At 37.5% G+C, this 27712-nt stretch overlaps 1 protein-coding gene across 14 annotated transcripts in view; it reads right to left on the reverse strand.

Annotated features, from left to right (window-relative positions):
- ptprsa (protein tyrosine phosphatase receptor type Sa) overlaps window positions 1–27712 on the reverse strand; it is a 374739-nt gene that overhangs the window by 122697 nt on the left and 224330 nt on the right. For all 14 annotated transcript variants that reach the window (XM_057840793.1, XM_057840795.1, XM_057840789.1 and 11 more), the window contains one exon: window positions 1541–1729. In XM_057840793.1, the coding sequence (XP_057696776.1) occupies window positions 1541–1729 (189 nt within the window). The remainder of the gene's footprint in view (window positions 1–1540; window positions 1730–27712) is intronic.

Raw genomic sequence — 27712 nt, forward strand, 5'->3', positions numbered from 1 at the left:
CAAAGCACACAGAGAAAGAAAAACATCCCTCAAATGGACAAGACAAACACTCTTGAAAGAGAATCACAAGAACGGTGACTGACAAATTACATTAGCAGGCAGCAACACTAGCAGTGGCTCATGGAGAGAAATGTTCACTGTTAAACCAAGTAAACAAACATTAATATTCACCCTTTTAAAGTTTTCCTTAGCAAATAAAAGTCATTTGAAAGTGAATGGTACTGTTTGTTACTTTAATGCAACTGCTGGATTAAAATAATATAACCACCTGACATTCTAATTGTTAATTATGTCATGTACAGCAAATACATGCAAAATAACATATAATTTGCAACGAATTGTCGTAATTCAATGGTCAGACTCACCATGACTTGTGGTAATTCCTCAAATGTGATTTGACCAAACCACAAATGTGATTTGACCTCTGATATGATTTGACCTAATGGGTACACATCACTGTACAATTTGAAATTGCAAATACCTTCTTTTTAATTAGCATTACTTAGAGACGTTTAACGGGGTAGCTATTTACTGTGAATACAAGTGATTGGCATACTAAATAGACTGCGGTGAGAAACTGAGCATGTATAGAACTTCAATTTACTCACGTGCTTAGCCTAAATAAAAGAAGATGGCGTCTGGAAAAAACAACACCATAGAGTAAACATTTTTTAACTCCCCCTTATGAGACTACTTGATATCAGAAGGTCAGTCGATGCACTTGTTTGGAAGTTTCTTTTCTAAAGCTACATAACACCATAAAACACGAACAATATGTTTCCCAGAATCACCTGGTTCATATTCACACAAATAAAAATGCTGCATTGGTATTTAGGTTTAAAATGGCAAGTATAATTGCATTAAAAAATAAAATCTTTGAACCATCCTAATTCAAGACCATGTTTGTGTCATTTGATTTTACACAGTCTGGCGTCAATAATGAGCTGATTAAGTTATTTTTTGGAGTCTACTACTGCACCTAAAAGCCACAAATGGGACATGAACTCAATCACAAGACAATTTAGTCACATCCACCCTGATATATATTTGCAGTAACAGATCAAACAAGAGCAATCAGATTTTCCAATGGTGACAAATCATTGACCTAAAATATCTACCCCTTGTTGCCCAGGGCCACTTCAGAGTCTGTACTTAATTAGCTATATAATTAGACTTTGCCTTAGTGGGCCTCTCAGTAGGCTTTAATCAATGGGAACAAGACACAAACATATCCACTACTGAGTTGTGCCAGGGCAACTTCAATGTGGCTTTCATTGACTATGGCATGCAGTACCTCTGAGGTTGTATTAATCAGAAGAACCCATTCATTCCTTAATGCACTGTGCTTTCAATGCATTCTTTTACACTGTATAAAAAGCTACACTTATAATCAGTTTAATATGGTATGTTACAGGTATCACCAATATTTTTGAAGCATTCAAGAACAATTCAAACTATTGTTTTAAAAAAAAATTGCAAGCATATCATAAATGTTTTGTTGGCAAAAGAGAAAATAACAAACGTTCTTAGCTTTGCATACCTGAGCGTAGCTGTTTGATTCGCCCGTTACTTGCACTGGGGTCAACGGGTAGGAAGTCTTTATACCAGGTGATTTCTGGGTCTGGGTTACCACTGGCTGCACAGAGCATTGTTGCTGTCCGAGTGCGCTCCACGACTTTCAATTGAGGGCCCATGTCAATGGTAGGGAACCCGGTAGGGAGTAGGTCCTCTGTAAAATTAAGAGGGACATCAACATAATGTTCATCACCATTTTCTCCACCATTATCACAGACTCACACAAAAAAAGCATTGAAACAAGTTTCAATGACAAATTCTACTAAGAAAAGAGGAATACAGAAGCTAGCAGACGGCTTATTGTTACACCTTAAAGGGATCCACGGATAGAAAGAAATGTGGTTCTTCAAAAGATCAACATTATTATGAGTTAAACTAATTTCATATTGAAATCCCTCTTGATGTTTTCGTTTTTATACAATTTGTAAAATTAGTTTAACTAGTAGGTCGCCATTGTTGTTGACGTCACAGGGCGGTGACGTCACATGGTTATGCTGTCGGGCTTACAGAGTATGACTCTTGCTACATAAACATGTCATCTTTTCAACCCTTTCAATTTGAACCTGAAAGGAACATTAATGAACATGACAGCACCGTCGATATTTCACAAAATGAGCAGCAAAAGCAAAATGAACAGGAAAGACGGGATGAGATGAGACGAGAGTAGGGAAAAAAAAGTGTTCTGCCAAAATGTGCTACACCGGCGAAACGTCTACAAGAGGCAAATTTGACTCCCAAAGTACAACTGTGCGCTTTCAGATTGTTTTGATTAGTTTCATATAGACAGAACATACTCAAGGTAATATCAAACAAGGGTGGTTTACATTTGCTACGTGACTAATGTGGTCGAAAGATCAACAATTTGCTTCAAAGCTACCACAAAAAAAAACAAACAAAAAAAAAAAACAATGCTTAAAAGTATGACAGGGAAACACATGAAAAAAGTATTTTGAAGCAATGAAAAGGTAATAAAAGACTCAATAAAAACAGAACTTGTGAGTACTCGCCACTTTTAACCAACGTGTGCAAGTGTTGGATGTCTCGCCGCGTAGAAGGAATTGTAACAAAACCGGTAGTGTTCGTCTATTGACAGTGACAAACTACATCATCACCTGAGCGTTGATTGGACGCATAAAACATGGTGCCCCCTGTAGGTCAAAACATGTACTGAATATTACAGATTATTAAATCAATGGCGATATTTTATGTGTTTTTTCTAATAAGGTTTTTAGTAAAAGAGAACAATTGTGTCTTATTAGAGCCTATAAGTCTTTAAGTCAGAGGTTCCCTTTAAGCCATTTCAGTTTGGGTTTGCTAGAATACATTCTCACAAATATGCATAACTGCATAACTTTTAAAATTTATTTACACAATCATATCTGATAGAGGTGCACTAATACGTTAACTTTCTTGTATGACTACTCTAGCAGGAAAGCTTTGTAACCTTTGTAATACACAGAATATTTACTCTGAACAGCATTTGAAAAGGGCAACATTAGATCTGATAAGGACATACAGTATGTATGTAACACCTGAACAAATGCCTTGCAAAACAGTGAATAAAATTGAGGTAAATAACAAAGTTCAGTGAAAGGTTAAAAAAAATATAGCTAAGTATTTTAAAATACTAGTCTTCATTAGCAGTTTTCATTCTGAAAGGAGAAACGCTGAACTTTTTTTCTCGGTAAGCTTTCACACTTCCCTCATTCATTATATTCATGAGCCATGCCACTCAGCGGGATTAGTTTTTTCCAATTTTTGCAGTACCGCTGCATCTGATGGTCATGCATGATTGAGCAATTACTTCACTATTAACGGATGAGAGAGTGTAGTGTTCTCCATGGTCATTGTCCTCCTTTTGCTGTCACGCTGGGTCAATTAGTCCCATGGGTCAAAATGGCTAACCTCTACCCTGACTGGAGCCAATGTAGTGACTCATTCTTAGATTATGAGAACTGCAGGGTAAAGTGCCCAGAGCTGCAATATGAATCAGAAGCTCAAGGCCAAATCACAAATCCGAGACTGACTGACTAAAATACTGGCCAGTAGCATATACAATACATCACCCCTCATTTTATGAGCTAATGACCTCAATCAACACAGCGCAACAGACAAAAAAGTTGGTTTCGGCACAAAGGCATGATTAAATTGTGTGTGCGTACAGGTGCGTGCGTGTGTGTGTGTTGGGGGTTGAGCTATACTTTAGTGCAAGTGGCAAGATGGCCGCCAGCTCCTCTGGGGACCTATGATAATCGTACCTTTTCGTATGTGACTGCATGCAAAACCGGCAAATAACATTTGAGAAGAAAACAAGAGCTGATAGGAAATGGACTAGTGCAGCAAAGTAGTACAGCTACTGTAAATTATGCAGCACCACAATACTTCATTTCCAAGGAGCAAAGGTACAACAAGATGTTAAATGAAAGTTAGCACACATTTTACTTCATTGTAAATAGGCATGTGCCGATATGAGATTCTGACAGTATGATAACCTTCAGCCAAAATATCAAGGTTTTGCGGTATAATGGTATTGCAATTACACCTCTAAAATGTGTTACTTTGAGATATCTGGGTCTAAAAAAAAATTTTTTTTAATCCATTTAATAGGATTTTTATTTTTCAAATAATATTAGCAAATTGGAACATAAGTATAATGACATGTTATAATAAATAAAAAAATGACAAAATATTCTAAATAATATTCAAATAAATGCACTCCTTTAGGTGAGCCTATACCCACAGCCACAGCTCAACATTATTACCATCAGAACAAAAATAATTGAATTATTTTCCATAAAAAGCATGTGTGTATGACTCGTATCATGTTTACATTATACACACACTCTCTTTCTCAACAAAGACAGTTGCCAGAAGGAAAAAAAACAAAAACACGTTTTATCGCTCCTAGATACACTAAACACGCTAGCGTTAACCCTCGTAGCTGGTGGAAAAAGTTGATGACAGTATTTACTAATCTGTAATGTTGTATAAATGCAAAATTATGTTGGAGGTATTGCCTCCTTGGAAGCCACCCTCCGCAAACATGTTTTACATGTCGGTTGGCCCTCCTCTCCTAAGCTATGACCATCTGTAACTTTTCTGTATCCGAAGTATTACAATACTAGCGATTTCGTTTTCTTCGATGGGGGAAAAACCCAGCGATCGTGTAGCAAAGCTAAATCACTGACACTGAGCAACAACCAGTGGGGGAGGGTTGAGCCTTACAGCTGCAAGTGAGGGATTTCTCCATACATTTTTCAGACATAAAAAATAAGTAATACCTTAGGGACGGTATGACAGAAAATGTTTGCGGTTTTAAAACCTTGACATTTTCATAACACGGTATACCTTGAAACCAGTAATCGACACATGTCTAATTGTAAATCTCTAGATATTACAGTGATGTGGTTATAAAAATCTTTTTCACCATTGAGCAACCAGTAGTAGTTTAGATTGATCATATTTTTTTATTTTTAACACGTATAACTGTCAAGATGCAAGACAAGATTAGTGCCGGGTATCATCTATAACATATTTTTGCTAGCAACAATAGCATATAGAGCTTACAGAGCCGAAGATGTTTTGTGCAGTGGAAAAATGAAAGTTTAGTATCCACAGAAAATTAAAACTTCTCTATTGACTTGTTGCCTAAGAAGTAATGATTTAATTATTGTAGGTTGATTTTGTGTCATTTCAAGTCAAACTGTGTTCAGTACACTATAAGAATGATACTAATATTTTCTATTTATCAATAATTGTGAACATAACATTTGTACAAGGATTACACAGGGAAAAAAAATGACTGGAGTAAAAGTTTTTTCAAAATGCACTTGTAAGTTTGCGAGATTCACAAATAAAATACTAGAATATAAAACACATTTTGGGAAAAAAGCCAGTGTCTCACAATGACATCCAATCCAGTTACCTTCAACTAAAGCCTGCATCAGCAGAGCATGATTAATATTTCACTGCTGGGTTCAAAGACATACAGGCATTTACACCGTTTTAGGCTCTAGTGCTGTATCCTCTCCATCGATTATTAATGATCACCGCTGTATAATCTTTTTATATCGAGTTGCCCTGAAGGTTCGAAAAGCAATTGCAAACTACATTTCGCTTCAGAAACTTCAGGACAAGAGAAAGCAATATGTTCTCACAAAATCCCTCTTCTGTATGTCATCAATGATCTATGCTAAACATGCAATGACTGTGCAGGCCCTTTTACTCTTTTCTAGCTTGGTCTGTTTGTTGAAGAACGATTATTGCACTTTCGTCGTGTCTAACATACTGTATGCATGGAATTGATGCTTAGGGGGGGCCGTATGTGTTTTGTGTCTCCTTATACCTAAACAATGTGTAAAAACTGTCAGTTGGGAGTCAGGAAAACCAATAGTTGAAATGTTAAAAACATTTACTCAAGCAGTGGATGTTACACTCATAAAATAAGGCAAATGACAGAGGAAATTATTCGTATCTTTCGACAAGAAAAGGTGATCAAACAAGTCTCCCAAAAGACCAGCAATTCAAGAGAAGAAGATTCCATTTTCTAGTCAGGCAGCCTTTCCTGAATACTGGTTGTTACATCCCCAAGAATAGACTCAGATACCATCTTTCCTCTCAAGCTTACATGCTGTCGATAAAGGCGGCCATGCAAAAATAAACAGATCACTCATCGAGAGAGTGGTACTTCAGGGTTGTACAGCCTGACTGTGAAGGGAAGAAGGAAGCCGATGACATAAGTTTATGCTATCCTTGTGATTCCCAAAGGCCTGCGTCACCATACCACTCTAGCGATTGTATTTCTTCTCTGATGTGCACTTTTTGTGATGACAGATAACGCTAGATAAAATCAATGGAAGTGCACTATCCATCAATGACAAAGCAAGTTTTTTTTTTTTTTTTATTTTACCGGAGCACTCTACCACTGAGGCCAATAATCATTAGAATCCGGGTAAGGGATGGGTGGGCTGTTGGTTGACCACTTGCTGAGCTTATATATCGAATTATGCAACAGGTTTTTGGAACAGATTCTGACTGCTTCCACTACTCAACACCGTTTCAATAATGAACTCATCAGAGGCATGCATTATTAATCCCATGACTATGAATTCAGGCCTATACTAGCACATTAATATTTCTAATGCTCCCAACTTAAATTGACTTTGGTTTAAAAATGTACAGACATGTACAAAACGTTTGGGCATACCCAGGGTGCCCTAACTTCTGCATGTCAGTGTATAACTGTCTAATGCTGCTTCACCATTTAATATAATTACAAAAATGACAGGTGCAAAGCCTTCAATCAGCCTCTGAATAGTTGATCCAGTGCTGATAATCTGCAAATTCATGCCTGCTGTTGCATTCAGCTTGCTATCATGTGGCCTGCTTAAAAGGTCTGTCCTTTACACTCAGTTAATTTTCCTGACTAATCCTCTTCCCTATGGTTCACTGGTACCAAAAAAAGTAATGGTTGAACCAAAGTCATTCTGTATATCCCCACACAAAACATAAGGCTTAGTTTTTTTGCTTAGCTATTTGTCTGTAACCAGAGTGACTTCTAAACACCCTTTCTGTACTAAACAAGGTCAGGTTTTGGAATTGACTGGAAAAAAGGAAAATTCTATATATCTCCTGTACGTATAGCCATCAGCCGTACTTGAATTTTTTTTCGCTGCAGCAAATGTTAAGGGAAGCCTTACCTTCCACCACATCATTTACTCATGTTATTATTTTCACTTCCTAAATTATTTAATTCCATCAGAGGCATAATTAGGTTAGCTGATTACCCAGTGCTGCAGCATAGCGTTACAGACATGAAGCAGATAAGAGCATCAATATTTCAAAAGAGCAGCTGATAGATTGACACAGAGACTGCTTTCAGCAAAAACCTTTGACAGTTCCAGAATTTTGTGATTTGTCAATAACAAATGTATATTTTACAATGTTTGTACTCACTGTTTAAAGCACTCTAAAATGCAGTCCCTTCATTCACTACTGGTATCCCAGTTGAACTGCTTACGAGAAGTACAAAATATGACATGGGAACAAAGCCACAAAGAGATCTCTGGTACAAAAAGAACAGCAATCTAATCATAGGTACTCTGGCCCCATCACAGCTCACCCTCTCCAGATAACCATCTCAGCTGAATTATGGTTGTTATAGGCCAACCATCCACCTTTCTCCACTTTGCACCATTATGAGAGGGATATGTTGCATTGGCATTCTTGACATCAAATGGGTAGGATTTACTGTCCATCCAGGTATTCAAAAACATAAACATGGAACTATTGGTTCTGTCAAACATTTTACAATGACATCCACCTGATATGTTGCCCTGTGTGTGCAGAAGGATTCCCTTCACAAAACAATTTTGGATATGTTGAACTACAAAGATAAAACTAGCTCTAACATAGTTGTAAATGAAAGGCAAAAGCAAAGGGAGGTAGGTACAAAGCCAACTGACTTATTGACAGCTTTCAAACACCTCTTCCACCACATCCACTGATGGACAAGAGTCAAAAAGCCTTCCATCCTGCGATTAGCTGGTAACAAATTCAGGGTTACCAGCCTATTGCCCATAGTTAGCTGAGATAGGCTACAGCACCTCCGCAACCCTTGTGAGGATAAGTAGAAAAGAAGAAGAGTCATTATTGAATAAATCTCTTTTGATAATTGACACAAATACAGTTTTCTTGTCAAATTTAATGGGTGCGGCTTAGTAAAAAAAAAAAAAATTACAGTAATTGCTTCAACACCTAAAATTTTAATTCATACAATCTCAAAAGGAATTTTTTTCTCAGACTTTCAGCCTCCTAATTCAAATCATACTGATTATCTTTAATAAAAATAGGACAATAAAAAATAATTATATTTATGTCAGCTTAAACAATGATCAATATTTCCTTTTTTCTGATGTGTTACACATGAAAACACGGTGAAAAAAATTACACTTTTGATCAATTTATCAAAAAAAAAACATTTGCAGATTTATCAATTAGGCTAGGTTCGTACTGCAGGTCTTAATGCACGAAACCGATATGTTCGTGTTTTTCCGACTTGAGTAAGGCATTAACTTGACGATCTGAACGGGACAAGTTGCATAAAAGTGGACCATTTCAATTCCGATCTGGGTCACTTTCATATGTGGTTTAAATCCGATCTGGGCCATATTTTTCCAGAATGTGGCGGCGGTCTGAACCGTCAAGTCTTCCGAATCGGAATTCATGCAGCAATTATATCAGCAAAGATTGAGAGGCACGGATGACGGCAGCAATGTACTGTAGCTGTACCGTAGCGTTATCGCCAAGCTTGAACTCGGCTTTCTGGGAAGAGGCGAGCTTGACAACAGTCAGAAAAAAAAAAAAAATGGGGGGGTGTCAAGCCTGAGAATGCTTGGTTTTCTTTCTGTGAGGTAAATGAGCAATACTGTATTTCAATATTGCTTACATGGCCGAGGGTCGGAGCAAACTGACCGTATCTGTGTGCGGGCATGCACGCCGCACACACATACGCCCACACACCGATCCATCTAAACTTTGATTATAATACTAAACGGGGATTATTTATGTCTGTTATTTGTGTTCTCTTTTTGGGAATCAAAATATGATCACCCTAGAATGATGCAGAGCCATCATATGTAGTCATTTGTTTTGATGTTTTGATGCTTCTGCGCATGCGGGGTCAGTTTGCTAAGCGTGTGTCAGACTGCGAATTAATGCTCATGTGCAATACTTGAACGTGCTCAATGAACAAAGGCAGTCTGAAAGGGCACGCCAAAAAAACAATGACAAAAAAATTGGAATTGTGCATTAATACCTGCGGTATGAACCTAGCCTTAGTATTTTGGAAGTATACTCAGCATTAGTTCGTTTGTCAGACTAGGGGGAAGATAAACATTTCTGGTTTAAATGAGTGACTTTTATGATTAAATAATGTGTGTGCGTTTGGCAGTGTTGCTAATCTAACTTTAAAAAAGTTATTATTTATAGTTACAAATTATTTCTCCCACAAAGTAATTGAGTTAGTAACTCAGTTACCTCAACGTAAGAGTAATTAGTATACCCGGCAAGGTAACTGACGTTACTTGTCATGTTCTACACTTTATTACACGATCCATTCTATAACTTCTTTCACAACAAATATGTTTATATTAACTGATTGAATTGAACTGTGTTTTTCATTCCAAAAATAAACATGGATCACCCTTTTAATTTAAAAAAAAAAAATTCACCTATATAAGAGTGTAACGTTATACAAATCTTAACTTTTAAATGCTGTGAGGAAAAAAAGCCTTTTTTTCCTGTTGTACTGAGCCAGCACAGAACCTTGACCCCCCGTACCGAGGTACGTACTGAACCGTGACTTGTGTGTACCGTCATACCCCTAATATAGATAGATAGATTTTTCAATATGCAGGTGAGGCTCTTAATCGTTTCCCTCTCCTACATTTGCTCTAGTTGTTTTGACAAAAAAAAAAAAAAAAACACACACACAAACGTGTATGGATATGTCATTCAAGAAAAGTTTAGGGCAAGCGGCATTTTTTTTTGTAATTTAAAAAAAAAAAAAAAAATATTGTGGCATCTACAAGGACAATGCCCACTTGATGATGATAATGCATAGTGAACAGGAAAACAGTCTAATTTTTTAATTAATTGTACCCACCTGAACACCATGAACTGTATGTAAAAAAAAAAAAGTTTAAGATGATGTTCACCACGCTAAATGCTAATGCTAGCGAGAATGCGAATGCTATGCTAACTCTTCGAGGCACCTAGCATCACGTTTGCAATGGCTTCACAACTCCCTTCCCTCCTCCCCTCTACCGCTCTGCTCGCTCCGTGTCTCTCAGACATCTCTCGTCATTCAACCAAATTGTAGTAACGCACGACTTCACATCCTCAGTAACGGTAACGGCTTTGCAAACATGGGTAAAGTAATTAATTAGATTACTCACTACTGACAAAAATACTCTAACGCCGTTATGAACAACATTGGTGTTTGGGGAGGTGTGGGGGTGGGAGTGTGTGCGAGAGAGACAGAGGTAGCAAAAATGAACGCAAATTACAACCAGTAGGTTTGCCGAATATAATGACAGTTGAAAAACATCAACAACATTTAATTGAACCTCCACTTCTCGGGGCCCCATGGTCTCTTGTGCTCTCTTTATCTATTTTGTCAGGCTCATGAGGCGACAAGGCCAAGAGAGGCACACTCTAGGGAAAACAGAAGACCACCACAGGAAGTGCTTTACCAAAAAGAAACGTCAACCAGTCAGGTCTGGTTTAGTGGTGGGTGGTTTGAATGTGAGCTTCAGAAGGTAGGAGTGAGTAAACCACTTGTCATTATCCCACACAGTATGCGTGATTATGCTGTGTCACATGCCCTTTTCAAATGTAAACTCCTTACATTGTTTTATATTTTAGAAGTGGAAGTTGAGAGCATAATTAAGGAGAGACACATAAAAATATGGTAGATTAAAATATTATGCTGGGAATGGACACAATAATGCATTGATTTTGTTTAGGATAACATGCGACAAAAAGGTTTACACAAAGGAAATTCTTTAACATAGCAATGTAGTACAGTAATAGTTTTAGATTTAGTTTAGTTGGAAACACTTCTTTTTCTCTGTGTGCTAAGTGTATAACTGGACAGCCTAGAGAGGTAGTTCACCTGTGCTTATCATGGTTCTGAAGTTTTCATCCTTTTTTTTCTTTTTTTTTGTATTTGTGCTGATTAATCAATTGCGGACTTATTGCACCAGTAGGTTCCAAGTTAGCCAATGACGGGCAGGGGCGCATAGTCTTCAGCCTGTTAGTGTGCTTGTTTTTTCCACCTCCTCCACCCTCCGCTGCTGTTTGCCATCTAGCCGGCCGAGAGGCACTTTGCTCTGCTTGCTCTCTGCACATTGGCAAAATTTTTCTCGCGACCTCAACCCTCCACCGCTGTTCATTGCAGTTTGCTCAGCTTACTCGCCATCAAAAGCCTGCCTCTCGCCTGGCTCTTAATAAATTCATTAACCCCACCATCTCCTCTACGTTGCCTCCAGACGCCTCCGAGACGACGATGACCTCCAACACACACCATGTAAGTGTGTTGGCGTCAAGTTAGTGAATGTTTTATTTAAATCAAAACCATGACTTGATAAACATTTGGAAATCATGAAATCCTAGCAAAATCGTGCCTCCCGACTGCATAACGCCTTTATGTGCATGCCCACTGCTAAAGCAGTGGTGTTAAGTGAGTTAATATTGTATTTTTGTAATTGTGAAAGAGTGAAGCTTGGTGTCATTGATGAACAAATGTTGATCGCATCGCCTTGAAGTTTAGATTTAAATGTTGAATATTCAAATTGGATCCAGTAGGTTGCATATAAATGAGAATCCTGTTCCGTAAAAAAGAGCCCAAAAGGAACCAACTGAAATCGCTCGAAAAATGATATTTTATGTACTTTCAATGCAGATTGTTGTGCAAACCTTGTAAAATGCCATCCAGGGTTATTTACAAGGAAGAAGAAGAAAATAACTCTTAAATGCCACTTTAAAAAAATGTTCATAGAATATTAATCATGTAGGGCTCTGAGATCTACAGACTCAGGTCAAATAATGGAAACAAGTGTTCAATACAGAATCCTTATACAAATTCTTCCAGTAAAGTAATCTAAATTTTTTATTATACAAATGTGGGCACCGTTAACCCAAGTTCAATTGCTTTATTGAATGAATCGTTTTCAATCGTTCCACCATTAATCCTAGTTCAATTGCTTTATTGAATGAATCGTTTTAACCACTTTTAGTTTGCACAATAATGTGTAGCTACTTTTTAAGTAGTAGGGTACTGATGATAAAACACTTTCTAATTATATAATGTATTCAGTAATCAAAGAATGAAGTGCTATTCCTGATTCATTGTTGAAGAAACAGGTCACCAAGGCTGACCAGCAGGCGCTCCAGCACGTGGTGAAAGTTGCCGGGAGAATCATTGGAATGACTCTCCCTGAGATCAGCACCATCTACTCCACTCGCTGTTTAAGAGGAGTGCACAACATCTTGTGGGACTAGCACCATCCTGCTCACCACCTTTTCCACCTGCTGCCCATAGGGAGAAGGTACAGGTCCATACAGGCCAGAACATCAAGACTGGCCAACAGTCTGTATCTACAGGCTGTGAGGCTACTGAACTCTGCCCCTGTCCCATCTCTGCGCCCCCCCCCCCCCCCCCCTTACGGACAATAATCCACATCCACCAACAACAATAACTCTGAACTGGTTTGCATTCTTGCAGTATGTCACTACCCACTACTTCCTCCTCCCTTACCCTTACCTATTGGTTGACAAACAGTATACTTGATTATACTTAATTAACTTATCTGGTTTTGCACTGATTTATAACTGTTCTTATCAGGTATATTTTTGCTCTGCACTTTAGCACTGACATGACTTTTTGCTGCTGTTGAATCTTTTTTGTACTTATGTCCAATACTGTGTCAATGTTTACACTTGGTACTTAAGGGTATTTATTATATGGGTTTCACACTTGATTAACTTAGCTGTATGCTCCAAATAACTTAGCTGTATGCTCCAAACAAAGTTTCATTGTGCTTTTTGTAACAATGTCAATAAATATTCTGAATCTGAAAAAGATTTGAACGGAGGTGTCTGTCATAATAACTAGAGGTGGGAATATCTGGGCACCTAACGATTCGATTACGATTCAGAGGCTCTGATTAGATTATAAATCGATTACTAATTTGATCTGATTGACTGATTTGATTTGATCGATTACCGGCATGAGTTGTACATGATATTTACTCTCGGTCCGTTCCTCATTGCGTCCTGAAGACCGCGCTGACTGTGTTTTAGTTCTGCTTTACCTGGTATAATTCAATAATCGAAATTTGGATGTTTGTGAATCGTTCTCGAATCTTTCAGGGCCGAATCGCGAATAATCTAAAAATTCGGAAATTTCGCACGCCTCTAATAATAACCAACTGAAATGACTTCTGCAGAGACATATTTTATATTAAAAAATGAACTGTACAATGGGCAAATCATTACATGGATAGCAGAGGCTTAACAAATGTAATGGACGGGAGTCAAACACTTTGCATTACGATGTGTTGTTGAAATAGATTGCATTGTTATCGCAGTTCAAACAGCAGAGCATCAAGAGCAGACCATTTCCCCATTTTCATAATTGCTAAAGGATTTGTTGATAGATGGATGAGTGAGACCGGGCTGAGAGGTCATTGTCCAGGGGAGCATTAAGCCTCACGCAATTATGCCACTAATGACGGATTTGAAGGTTAGCTTGATGAAGACAACAACACATTTATATAGGGAGTGAATGAAAATGAGCAGAGGGCGACTGATGCCTGCCAGGTAATTGCTTAATGTCGGGATGTGGTTTGGCGGTGACAGGTATACGTGGCAAAAAAAGGTGAAAGAGGATTACAGCTTTCAACAGGGTGACAATGGTTCGAGTGTTGGGTAAATATGTCACTTAGAAAGATTAAAACTGCAAGCAAATGTGTACTGAATATTAATAAATTACCAGAAAAGAGGACAACATAACATTTCAGATTCAGATGACTTTTGTACTCAGCTTTTGGACGATTTATTGGTAAGTGATATTAATGATCATAGTTAGGAGTGCATCAACATGAAACTTCTTGGGTTAAGCTGAAAACAAGAGAACTGAGGTCTAATATGTATGTATATATATATACTGGACTGTCTCAGGAAATTAGAATACACAATATTCTAATTTTTTGAGACAGTCCTGTGTATATATACAGGACTGTCTCAGGAAATTAGAATACACAATATTCTAATTTCCTGAGACAGTCAGGAAATTAGAATATTGTGTATTCTAATTTCCTGAGACAGTCCTGTATATATACACAGGACTGTCTCCAAAAATTAGAATATTGTGTATTCTAATTTTCTGAGACAGTCCAGTATATATATATATATATATATATATATATATATATATATATATATATATATATATATATATTACTTAAAAACACAATTAAAAATATTTTTATTCAGATATTTATTTTTAAAAATGTTTCTTAAGGTTTAGCTTGACGAAAATATTTATTTGATATATATTTATTTATCATATATATTTATTTGTTTTTCTTTTACACCCACTCAGGAAGACGTAAATCTTTCACGCCCCAACACCCCCCCCCCCCCCCGCCACAACTCTCTGCTGCCACTGTACATAGTTTAATTTGTCAAAAAAATTATTATTATTATAAGTACACCTCTGCCGTACATTAAAAACGTAACATAGAAACTTACAATCAAGTATAACTTAAATAACATTGTTTTTGTTTGTAACAGAAAAGACTTAAGGCACATCAATTTGCCTGAATTAAAAAAAAAAAAAGTCACATCCAAACTGTAAAAATAAGGTACATTTTTAACCATTTGATACTGAAAATAAAATTTTATAAAATCAATAGATAATAATAAATTCAAATTGGTTGGCAACATTAACTCATGAGGACAATGTGCCAAACAGTTTGACCGAAAAAAACAAAAAATGAATAGAACAATAAGGACTGTCATTGGACAGAGGGACAGTTTTTATATTTGCTGCAGTCAATATCAGCTCCTTTGCAATGGTGCGGGGTTATTTTGCACTGAGCATGCTAAACAGTGCTCGCTGGTTTACTGATGTCACACTGACAAAGCGGGAGGATTGTTGGCAATATTCAACACGTTTTTTGCTGAAAAACAATGAAGGGGCTTATCAATGAGATTGGGGTGTAATGTCTTTAAGTGACGTCTTAATCGATTTGACTTCCCGCTGTCCACTACAAATAATTTTAGACACAGTAAACAGAGTGATATTTCCTCATCGTGCACTGTATTAAAAGCCAAAAGCCAAACAGCCCAAAAACGGTGCATTCTTGGTGGCCGGGGGAGAACCGGTGGTGAGGGCGGTCCTCGTGACGCTCTCAAGCTGAACATGGCGCTTCTTGGGCGGACACGCGAGAACCGGAGAAGACGCTGCGGGAGCCTGGCCCGAAACCCGCGCTTCATATCACTTTGCTGTGTGCTCGTTTGGTTAATAAATACTGCGCACACTTTGAAAATAGGTGCGCCACTGCCACCCACTGGGTGGATGTGCAATTACACTTTATTCTAGTACGGCAAAAAAATATGGTCCCCGAGGTCACATGCACCGCCCCCGGCAACACAGTGCTGCATTAAAGAGACTGTGTGATCAAAGTCAAATTTTATTGTATTATTTGATTGGGAGAAAGAACAGTGTCAACGACCGGTGTCAACGATTCGTCCGCATTGCCGGCAGTAAGTTGAATTCATTCCCAGCGAGGGTTGGACTCCTTCAAGGTTGCCCTTTGCCACCAATTCTGTTCATAATTTTTATGGACAGAATTTCTAGGCGCAGCCGAAGAATTGAGGGGGTCCCGTTTGGTAGCCTTAGCATTGCATCTCCGCTTTTTGCAGATAATGTGGTGCTGTTGGCTTCATCAAACCTCCTCCAACTCTCACTGAAAGGTTTGAAGCTGAGTGTGAAGCGGTCGGGATGAATATCGGCACCTCCAAATCCGAGACCATGGTCCTCAGTCGGAAAGGGTGGCACGCCCTCTCCGGGTCAGGGATGAGATCCTACCCCAAGTGGAGGAGTTCAAGTATATTGGGGTCTTGTTCATGAGTGAAGGTAGGGGGAATTGGGAGATCGACAGGCGGATTGATGGAGCATCTGCAGTGACGCGTACTGTGCACAGGTCCGTAATAATGAAAAAGTAGCTTAGCCAAAAGGCGAAACTCTCGATTTACCAGTCGATCTACATTCCTACCCTTACCTATGGTCACGAGCTGTGGGTCGTGACCAAAAGAACAAGATCCCGGATAAAAGCGGCCGAAATGAGTTTCCTCAGCAGGATGGCTGGGCTCTCCCTTAGAGATAGGGTAAGAAGCTTGGTCATCCGGGAGGGACTCGGTGTCGATCTGCTATTCCTCTGTGTTGCGAGGAGCCAGCTGAGGTGGCTCGGGCATCTGATCCGAATGCCTCCTGGATGCTTCCCCGGAGAAGTGTTCTGGGCATGCTTTACTGGGAGTAGACCCCGAGGACGACCCAGGACAAGTTGGAGAGACTCTCGGCTGGCCTGGTAACGCCTTGGAATCCCGCCGGAGCTGGTTGAAGTGGCTGGGGAGAGGGAAGTCTGGGCTTCCCTGCTAAAGGTGCTGCCCCTGCAACCAGACCCCGGATTAAGCGGTAGATAATGGATGGATAAATGGAGAAAGAACAGACAGAATAGCCTTAGAAATTAGAATAAATAAAAGCATTACTAAGTATACAGCATATAGGTAGGATTTGCAGAGGTGAAGCCAACTTGAACTGTGGGCTAGTGCTTTATGACGCACCAACTAAGGTTCACCGCTGCCTGGCCAACTGTGCTTTGTGCATTATTATACAAAGCCCATATTGTATAAAACACATAGAAACTAAACTGAAAATGTATTTAGGTGATGTAGTTTGTATCTTATTTGCTGCTATCCCTGGGAGTAACTCTAGAAATTCAGCAGGCCCTTGGCAGACTTGTAGCTGACCAAATGTTTTTATTGCTGGCTGCTGGTGCACCAAACATCGCATGGCTGCGGAGGCTGCGAAGGTTCTCACATGCTGCGATGCTGCTTGATCATCTGTTTCATCGAAAACAAATAAACACGCGAGAGATGATGATGCTGCGAGGAGCTCGTTATCTCCGATATCGTATATGCAGCGAAGACACTTTTGTGAGAGCATGTAGCACATGCTGTTCACTCTCATTCCTCAGACATCTTGCTTCTAGTAGAAAGAGAACGCTACTCGAGCTAGTGTATATGCTTGCTAATGCAGCTTTCGATTTCAGTAATGTTATTCTGGTGAAAATACGGCTTTGGATCAAAATCACATTTTTGTTACATGTCATCCCAAATTTTTCATCCATCAAATTTTTTGGTGCATCGCTAGTAATGTCTCTACTCCATCTTGTCTATGTTTTAGCCTTTTTGCTACATTTTCTCAAGAATAGTGTTTTAGTTTTTATTTCCGATTTCATGTGAAATATTTTAACATGTATACATTTTATTTATTTGTTAATAAAAAAATAAAAAATAATAAAAAATTGGATTCGAAAAAAAGATTTGTTAAATGTGCAGGCCAAATATCAGCACTAACATTGTGCTAGGCCATCAGTTCAATCAGTTGTGCCCATCACAACCTCTGTGGAGAACAACTTCAGGCACCTCATTTATATGTAGGAGAAAAAGAAGATGGTTACCAATCTCCTCTTTATGCATGAGATGGGCCACTCCAAAGGTCATCACTCGCACTGATTCTAATCATCAGAAATCACCACTCATTCCCAACTCCCACTCACTGCTCAGGTGAGCTAAAATTGTTGATTAGATTTTAACACATTATAAATCTAAGACCTATTTTCTTCTGTATTTCATCCCTTTGCTGATAAATTATATAATCAGCGTTGTCCCAAACGAACATCACTAGAAAAGCACAACATGAATCTAATATTAATTACAAGTACATCAATATTATATTTATAGTGATATGATTCATAATAATACATTTTATTAGCAAGAGCACGCAAACGATCCAATAGTTTCATGCACCTATTCAGATGGAAAGATTTTTGTGTATATTGCACCTGCATTTCAGGGTGCTACTTCTAATGAATTGTGTACATTAGTGCTGAAAGAAGTAGTGAAAAAACAGACTGCATGTAATTTGCAATTGCATATTTGACCACACTCAAACTGACATGAAAACCATAAATTGAGATGGAATTTGGAAATTGATAACCCTAGGTAAAAATGTGAATACTGTAATTTTCAGACTATAAGACAATACTTTCACCCGCTTAGAACCCTACGGTTATAGTCCTGTGCGGTTTATTTGTGGATTTTTTTTTTTTTCAGGCCAATGAGACTTTTAGTGTTAATATCCTATCATACAATATGGATACCTAAAGCTAATATAAGAACAAATAGTTTTCATGTAAAATTTGGTTTGTGTAGTTCATAGTTAGGTGCACCTTATAGTCCAAATATTACAGTACTTATTGCATCAGGAGAAAAAATAACCCTCGTTTCAGAAGTTTCCAGAATAAGCAAGCCATTAGATAATAATTTGAAATTGATTTCATTTGTCTCTTGGTTCAGTTGCCTGGCAAGTGATACATTTATCTGGACTATTCCATACTAACCATTAAGAAAACCTGTACTGGTTCTACTACAATTCTCTTTCCAACTGTCCTCTTTATCACCCAACACCGCCATCTCCCTTTATTTCCCCCTTCTCTCAAGGGTCTTACTATATTGGCTCTGGCTATATGTATGGGGTCACCAGGGTTACTCAGCTTGAGGAGAAATTATATAAAATTGATGACAAAAGCTCAGAAGTCAGCAACCTTGAGTTAGAGGCTCCCTTCACGTATCCTGCTCCATCAGTATGTCCTTTTCATTTACTCAGTCCTCTGACTGTCTTCCTTACACCCAGCTTATGTCTCTATTGTTAGCTTCCAACTGCACACGATTGCAGCATTACAGGTTCTAAGGAATTCAGGTAACATGAATTCTTATCTGCAGCAGTAACAGCAGGTTGTTTTGTTAAGCTTTCAGACAAAGATAACAAATATATGTGATCATGATATGATGGAATTGATGTAAAATGTATTTGTATAGCGACTATGACAAGCAAAAAGTCCCAAAGTGCTTCACATAAGCAAAAACTAAGACCTAAAATGACTAAACAAAAGCCTGGTTCTCAAGGTTTTTTTTTTTTTTTTTTTTCTTTCTTTTTTTTTTTTTAAAACAATCAACAAAGTCTATTTTGTGCAGGGCTCAGATAATAGCTCCAAAGCCTGGGAGTATCACTCTGGAATTGTTTTTGACCTTTCAGTTACCATTTTGCATGTTAAGTTACTCTCCACCAAAACAGAGAGAATTACAGCTGTTAGAAAACTGCAGTTCTATGCTTGCATTTGACAATTAACTGGTACAGACAAGAAGTGTAATGTCATGGCCACTGTGATTGCAAGATTACAATTTCAAGATCTAGTGCATCCTAATACTGGTCAGTTAATAAGGTTCCTCTTTCTTCATTTGTAAAAACTTTCCACAAGATGAAGACTATGCAATGTGACAACTATTAGGCAGCAAAAAGAATGGTCACAAATTATATAATTAATGTATGGTATTAAAAGGAATTACAGATAATGTTGGCTGCTAGTTTGATATTGTTATCAGATGAAATTCTATATTTTATTATTACTGATGTTGTTAAATTCTTTTAAAAAATACCGTAACATCTGAATCACTTTTGGAGATCAATACAGGATATTTTATTTTCCTCCAGTGATACTCAATAGAGTTTCCATACACTTCCACTCGTTTACCCTCTGTAGGCTTTGCCCCATGCTCAGCTTGGCTGAAACTCATATTGTTGAATTTTGATCACACTGGGCTTTAGTTGTGCTGCAAATCCACAGCAGTGTCAAGCTGTGCAGAGCACATCCCAGAGTCAGGGAGTAAAATACATGGACTTCATAGATATCTTTGAAGAATATACCCCTGCAGACTCTGCTGTGGAGCTCTAAGCGTAATGCATGTTAGTTTTATATTATTTGGATTAATCATTTCTTGTGTCATATCTGATTTAAGCTTCTACTGTACATATTGCCATGTCAATGGAATCTGACAAACAAAGAACCTTCAGACTCAAAAATGCAGGCCCATGACACATGCACATGCAATTCGATGAGCTAAATAGACTAGTTTTAGTGAAGGCTAAGTTACATGTATGTGTCACGGCGCCAATCTGCCAGTGAACAGCAAATGAACCAAATTCGTAACCATTATAATCAATGTGCGTAGTTGCACAGCCCATATTTGATTGTATCTCCGTTGCGTTGCTGCTTCAGCGGTCGGGGAAGATTCGCGAGGCTTCTATTTTTGCAGCAAGCAAATTAAACATCCTGGTGTAGCGCAGCATTAGCAGAAGTTCTATCTGGCTATCTGCGGTTGATTTTAAAAAATAAAAGGAAGCCAATACCTTGAACTGTTTTTCATTATTATAGGATTGGAGTTTAAATCAAGATTCCGAAGGTCTTTTAGATTCAAAAGTCAGTCAGTATGGATGATGAGAAAAGTTTTTGGATGTCCAAAACCATTCAATTTTTTATGACTACACACAGCCTTGTTAAATGAATAACGTAAGAAAAGAGAGCTGGGGGTTCGATGGTATATTGATTACTGTATTGGCCCGAATATAAGACAGCCCTGATTATAAGACGACCCCCTCTTTTTCAAGACTTAAGTTTGAAAAAAGACTTTTTGATCACCAAATTAATTTTTATACAGAAAATGATTACAGTACATCTGAAACAAATGATTACCGGTATAACAATATATTTGAGAGAAAAAGCATGTTATTTTGCCTCATTCAAATCTTAATATCTGAACATTTAAATATGTAAACTAAAGTGCAATCACATTCGTAAATGAATTGCTTCTGGTTTTTCAAATGTAAATAAACCAATCTATTGTGATCAAACAACAACATTGCAATAACTGCAATAACCATCAAAGTGAAATCTAACTGTAACTGTAGTCTTGAAACAAATCTGAATAAGGAAAAACATTGCAGTAAAATAATGCAAACTGGTTAAACTTGAGAGTAGCTGAGATCTGTCATGACAGAACATCGCTTCAATGATATCTGGCGCCATCTAGCGTCGTAAATGGGTATAATGTCTAGACCGCGAATATAAAATGACCCCACTTTTTCAGTCCTATTTCAATGCAAAAAACACCGTCTTATATTCGGGCCAATATGGTAATTGAAATGTTAATTTTTTAAATTAAATCTGCCTAAATTAGGCTACCATTTAGATGTACGCCTGCAAACATGGTTGTAAACCTTTGAGGGAGTGAGAGAGAGGATGAGCAGAGACCGCTGATGGTTTGCATGCAATGTGGATGTTTCTATAAACCACCAAACTGATTTCATGTCTGGCGAAGATTTCGTGTGAATAGTCGATAATATCTAAAGAGCTCAGCACGTCAACGTGAATGATCAGCTCTAGTGTACAATGTATGCTCATATGACGGACGTAAGGCTGCAGTATTGGGTGTAACTCTCGGGTTAATTAATGTCAGTTAATATTGAACTTGATTTTCAAGGCATATTTTTCAAGAAAAAAATTGAAATTATGAGGAAAGGTCCGCCAACACCATTGCCGACTTGCTTGTTTCATCCCATAAATTATTTATTTAACAGTTCCAGAGGAGGTCATAGCTATCTTACAAGTAAGAGTAAAAGGATTTCATCTATAAATATTCAGCTTTTCTGGTAAGCACCACTTATTTTTTATTATAAAAAGTTATGTGTTTGTCATTTTGATACATTTCGATTAGAAACTAGTTTGAATAATATTGTTGTGTCGAAACTTAGTTATTTGGTGCAAGTTAGAGATTTCTTGCTTTAGAAAATTTGCTATTCATCTCGAATACTTGAACAGTCTCTCACTCTCGCGCTCTCTTTCTCATTCAAACTACACTGCTCTTCTGAAATATTTAATTTTGAACTCTCTGAATTTTATCAAATTGCTAGGTACAAAACAGGGAGCTTACGACCTTTGTCATTCCAATGACAGAAAGAGGCATTTTATTTTAATAAAAATTGCTGTTGGATTAATTTGGAATAATATCTAACCATGCCCTGCAATTGGCTGGCAACCAGTTCAGGGTGTCCCCTGCCTACTGCCCGTAGTTAGCTGGGATAGGCTCCAGCACCTCCGCGACCCTCGTGAGGAAAAGCGGCATGGAAAATGAATGAATGAATGAATAATATCTAACCAGTTTAGGTAATCTGTCCAAATTGTTCTATCTGTCGAAACACCCCGGTAACTTAATTTTTTCTTCGCTGGCAGAGTCTTGTCTTGACCAAAGGTGGGTAGAGTAGCCAAAAATTTCACTCAAATAAGTGTAGTGTTACTTCAAAATAATATTACTCAAGTAAGAGTAAAAGTAGTCATCCAAAAATGCAGTCAAGTACAAGTAAAAAAGTATACTTAACTCAAGTAATCAGTAACATTTGAGTAACTGCTTATTTTTGTGTGATTTTTTTTTTTTTTTTAAACAATGGTATTTTTTTCTCTCAGCACAAACGTATCTATATGAACTGTTGTTATAATGGTACTGTACAATAATCCATTAAATAACCACATTAAGACAAAGAAATTTAAAAGAATAATTAAATTAAAGAGAGGGAAAAAAACAGTAATGAAGCATTATTCGTCAGGAGAGCGTGAGTGCCCTGCCTTCTAATGGAGAAAAGACTTCCTAGTTTGAGTAGTGAATACTGTAGTTCCTTCATAGTTACTATTATGAAATTAAAAGGATCATATCTCCGGTTTTCCGTGGTCAGTCGGTGCCAAATGAAAACAGGAAGAGAGTTTTAAATCCGCAATTTCGATTCATGTTGAGGGCAGTGCTCTATGTCAAATACTTCATTTGTTACGGTGCTTTAAAGACGTGTGATTGAACAGGCTTGCGTGATCATAGGACGGCAAGCTTGTGTCTGATTGGTGTAATGAAATCATGTGATTATTGTTGCGACATCTCATGTGTGAAATTAGTAGAGGTACTCTTGGCATTGCTGGCAAAAAAAAAAAAAAAAAAAAAAATCTGATATGTAGAATAAAGAGGAAAAATGTAACGACTCTTGTGTAGCCCAAAGTAGCGGAGTAAGAGTAGCTTTTTTTCTTCACAAATATACTCAAGTAAAAGTAAAAAGTATGTCTTAGTAAAACTAATCTTAGAAGTAATTTTTTCTCAAAAAGTTACTCAAGTAAATGTAAGGGAGTACATGTTACGCGTTACTACCCACCTCTGTTCCTGACAACAAATCAACGTGTAATAAATGTCTCACCATCTCATAAATCATATCACCCACTATGCAGAGTAGCGCCTGTAAAATATCTATAGACCGTTCATCTGGATTTTGGGGCTCTGTGGTTTCTAATAATTGAATGGTTCCAACATTGAGGCGTTTGTAAATTGGGGGTCCACTGTTTATCAACAAATGGAGAAAAATTCCATGTACGCTATCCATTATTAAACAGTGTCATTGGCTTTTCTGCTCTGTCTATAGTTGTTGAAGACAAGCAGGAAAGGTCACCACATACAGTATGTCGGATGACATGAGCTTACGTAGATGTCTTGCTGATATCAGCAAACTTATTCTTCACTGTCCCTGTAAACGCAAATGCAGAGAAGTAAACATCCATTCACACCAGCTGTATACATGCTTATATGCACTGACTCGACAAACAATAAACCAGGTCCCTTGCTCCCTCTTTTGCTCATGCACACACAGACAAGGACTAATGCTAACAGTAGGGTTTTACTTTATTATAAATTCTACCATTGTGCTAATGTGTTACTCATATTAATAACTAAAAGCAAGCATTTCTGCACCACACCCTTAAATATTCTCTTGCTTATTTATTCACATATTCTGATTCGTGGCAACTCATTTCCAAGGTCAGTAGAGAATATAGGAATAGTTAACTGTCGACAATATGTATAGGGGATTATGCCTAGCTGAAAACTCACATTATAACAAAGTTGTTGAGTAGTTTTATTAGTTAATTGTGCGGGTGATTTTGTTATAACCAACCAACACAATCTAATAATTGTGTGAAATAAAAATACAAACTAAATGTATTTTTATTATTAATTACAAAAAGAAAGAAACCTCCAATCAAAAAAAGAAAGCTGATTATGGTTTTAAACAAACACAAGTTTATTTACCAGCATGAACAAGATCCACTTGCAAATTGACATATTTACAAACACGATAGCAAAACAAAACACGTGTATACAGTATGCTGACAAAAATGTATTTACCTGTTCCCTTTCCACCCAATGGGAAATTGCCCTGCAAGGGAGGAACAGGGAGTCTAAAAATATATTGAAGGAATCAGTGCAGTGGATAAAAACTAGGCTCAGAACTTGGCATGCTGAGAGAAAGCTTTGGAAAGACATTAAAGAGATGATGATGAGAGACGGAGAGGGTTTGATTGGTTCCACCTGGTTGGTAGTAGTAAACCAACATACACCACACTTGAGCACCCGTGTGCTATATTACACTACTTTTGCAATACTAAAAAAATAAATACAACTCAAACATCCATCAATCCCAGATTTTGCTCCTTGGGAAGGCCTTTTTGGGTAAATTCATTCATACAGTAGTAATCACGAGGCTACAGGCTGCAGCACAGTTGATGCCAAGTACACATAGCAGAAAACTCCCATTTCCTCAAACAGCAGGAGATGACAATATTGTTGAGGAAAACTTCCCAGCCTCATCATGGTTTAAAGTGGGGAACAAAAGCAAGAAATCCCATAACAAACCAATGTTCCTATGAGAAAACCTGAATGTTTAATCAGCTCTCAAGAGTACGCCTCGTTTGCTTGTCGGCCTTCCTTCCAATAACTCCCAAAGGACTATGCACAGCCAGATGGCCAGTATTTTGGCTACAGTATTCAGCTAGGATTTCAGGGTAGCCAAGACAGCATCGCAGTTAAAGATAATTGTACTTGCCCTTGCCACGTACAGACAAATACAGGGGAGCCAGCGAAAGTAACTGTCACTCGTCTCTTTAGAGGACAAAAATAAATAAGAAGAAAAAAAAAAGCTACCTTTGATTTGTCTAGCACATATTGTATAGTGCTTGATATATGAATTATCATCACATTCCAATATTACAACTGAAAAATAAAGCATGCAACAAGTTATACAAGTCCCTAACGAGTGGTTGGGCTGTACACATTTCACTCTTAAGTACAATATAACAACTTAAATGGACAGAATGTTTAGATGCTACTTAACCCTGATAGCAACTATGTTTTCATGATCACAAAAGCAGTAATGTTTTTGGCAGCCGATTCAATTTTCGTCTTCGTCATTTGGACGATAAAAATGAAAAAACTGTCATAAGTGTCAACTATGGGCATGTAAAGCACTTTGAGACATCTTTTGTAGTTAAGAGTGTTGTAAATAAATGTGACTTGACTTGGATTTTTCAGTGCTTGTCTCATATCTAACCAGATTCCATCCATCGTCCACCATTTGTATGTCTTACCTTATGAAACAAATTCTTCAAATTCACAGAGTAAGTCTTTATAGACATTGCTGTGCCCCTCTAAATGAGATTGGGCAAAACTTGCCTATGAGAGATAACAGTTCAGGCTGGCACAGACTGTTTCTAATCATTATTGTGCATTAGGTTGAGTTGTAACTCCTTGCGTGTCAAGGACATGACACAAAAATGTTTTGACTGTGTGTCTGCTGAAAAGATTAATTAAAAACATTTTTCTACGAAGTTCCTTATTTGTCTATGTGTTTAATGAGTAATTATAAAGGAGGGCATTTAAAATTAATAGCCTCATTCTAAATCCAGACAATGGTGAAAAATATATGTAATAATTTTCAAATACTACTTACAATTTGCTAACCCTAGTTAAAATATTTTTAAAAATATGTAAAATATATAGATATTTCTTTTAATTATTTTGTATGCCTATAAAACTAGCTTGATATTTTTATTTATTTTAAATACATATTTTTAAATGCAAACACAACAATAGGAGATGCTGGGAAGGGAAAGGAACTTAAACTGACAAGATTTAAAATGAGCTATCTGCATATCCTATACTGAGAGGGACAGACCAATTTTCATTTGGATAACAACCTCACCCCCAAAAGGACTCTTTCCTTCTCTGCTTGAACAGAAAAGTTAATATCTTCTAAAATCTGGAGAAACCTTTGTCAAGATTATTTAACTCACTCCCCATTTTTCTTATGCTGTTGTTGATCTGCCCACATTTGTTATACACTTAATTCCACATACATACTGTACTATACAAAACCACCCAAAATCTAAAAAAAAAAGCATTTTAAGTGTTTTCCTCTTATCAATTAATTCTGTATACAATATTTTACTGAGTTTAGTTTGAATATTTTATGGTAATGGCTATCAAGGGAATGTAAAATTCTATCCTAGCGCATGACCTTTATGTGACTTTACAATACCATACATGACATAAAATACACAAACTGTCAAAAGTGTTAACCCCCATGATCTTTCACAGGCAGTAACCCTGAAGCATTAGCACCACTCTAAGGAGAACAACATCCTAAAAATAAAAAGTACAAAAACAGGGTGAAAAAAATCCATTATTTTTAGCATGCTGGGCAAGCCTGGCCCATACCTCCCCACACACATCCCACCTCATCTCTCTGACAGCCAGCAGGGCCTACCAAGTGCATTGTCAGCCAACTATAGCTCCACTTCATCCAGTCCATGGCAGATGGCAGCGAAAGAGAACAGATAGGACATGGTGTGCGTGTGTAGGTGTGTGTGCGTGGGTGCGTGCATGCGCCCATGTGCGTGTGCGAAGAAAAATGTGTGTGACCATGCGCTATCTTCCTCTAAGAACATATGGTAGAACGTAAAAAGAAACCAACACCTATAGCAGGGATTCTGTAAACGAAACATTGGGTTTCCGGTACTGATAATCTCATAATGGTTTTATGTTCAATAATTGTGCCTATCAACATCTCTCTGTATGCAAACACTTTATTTGAGGCCAGAGAGAAACACTGATACAATGAGGACAATGAGTTATTCCTACTGTAAAATTAAATTCTGTTTTAAAATTCTTTTTAAAATTATAATCTATGGCAGTGGCTCAAAATTTTACAAAACTGTACAAAAACAATACACCACATTATTGCAAAAGCATCTTTGTGATGAAGACATGCGACAATTACTGGTTTGGCCATAGGAGGTGAAGAGTGGGGGTTATGGGATAAAATATTTGCCACTAGAAAATAAATCTATATTGCTTATCTTGAATAGTTGGAATAAAAAAACGTTAAATAAACAACGTGATTTAAACTTTTTATTGTTTAATTTTAATCATTGCATTGTAAAACGGCTGAGTTTGAATTTCAACTTCTCTAGTTTTTAAATGTTTTTTTTTAATTACAACCACTTGTCCAAGACAAGTTTCAAAA

Source organism: Corythoichthys intestinalis, chromosome 7 (assembly GCF_030265065.1).
Source record: "Corythoichthys intestinalis isolate RoL2023-P3 chromosome 7, ASM3026506v1, whole genome shotgun sequence".
Classification (NCBI taxonomy): Eukaryota; Metazoa; Chordata; class Actinopteri; order Syngnathiformes; family Syngnathidae; genus Corythoichthys; species Corythoichthys intestinalis.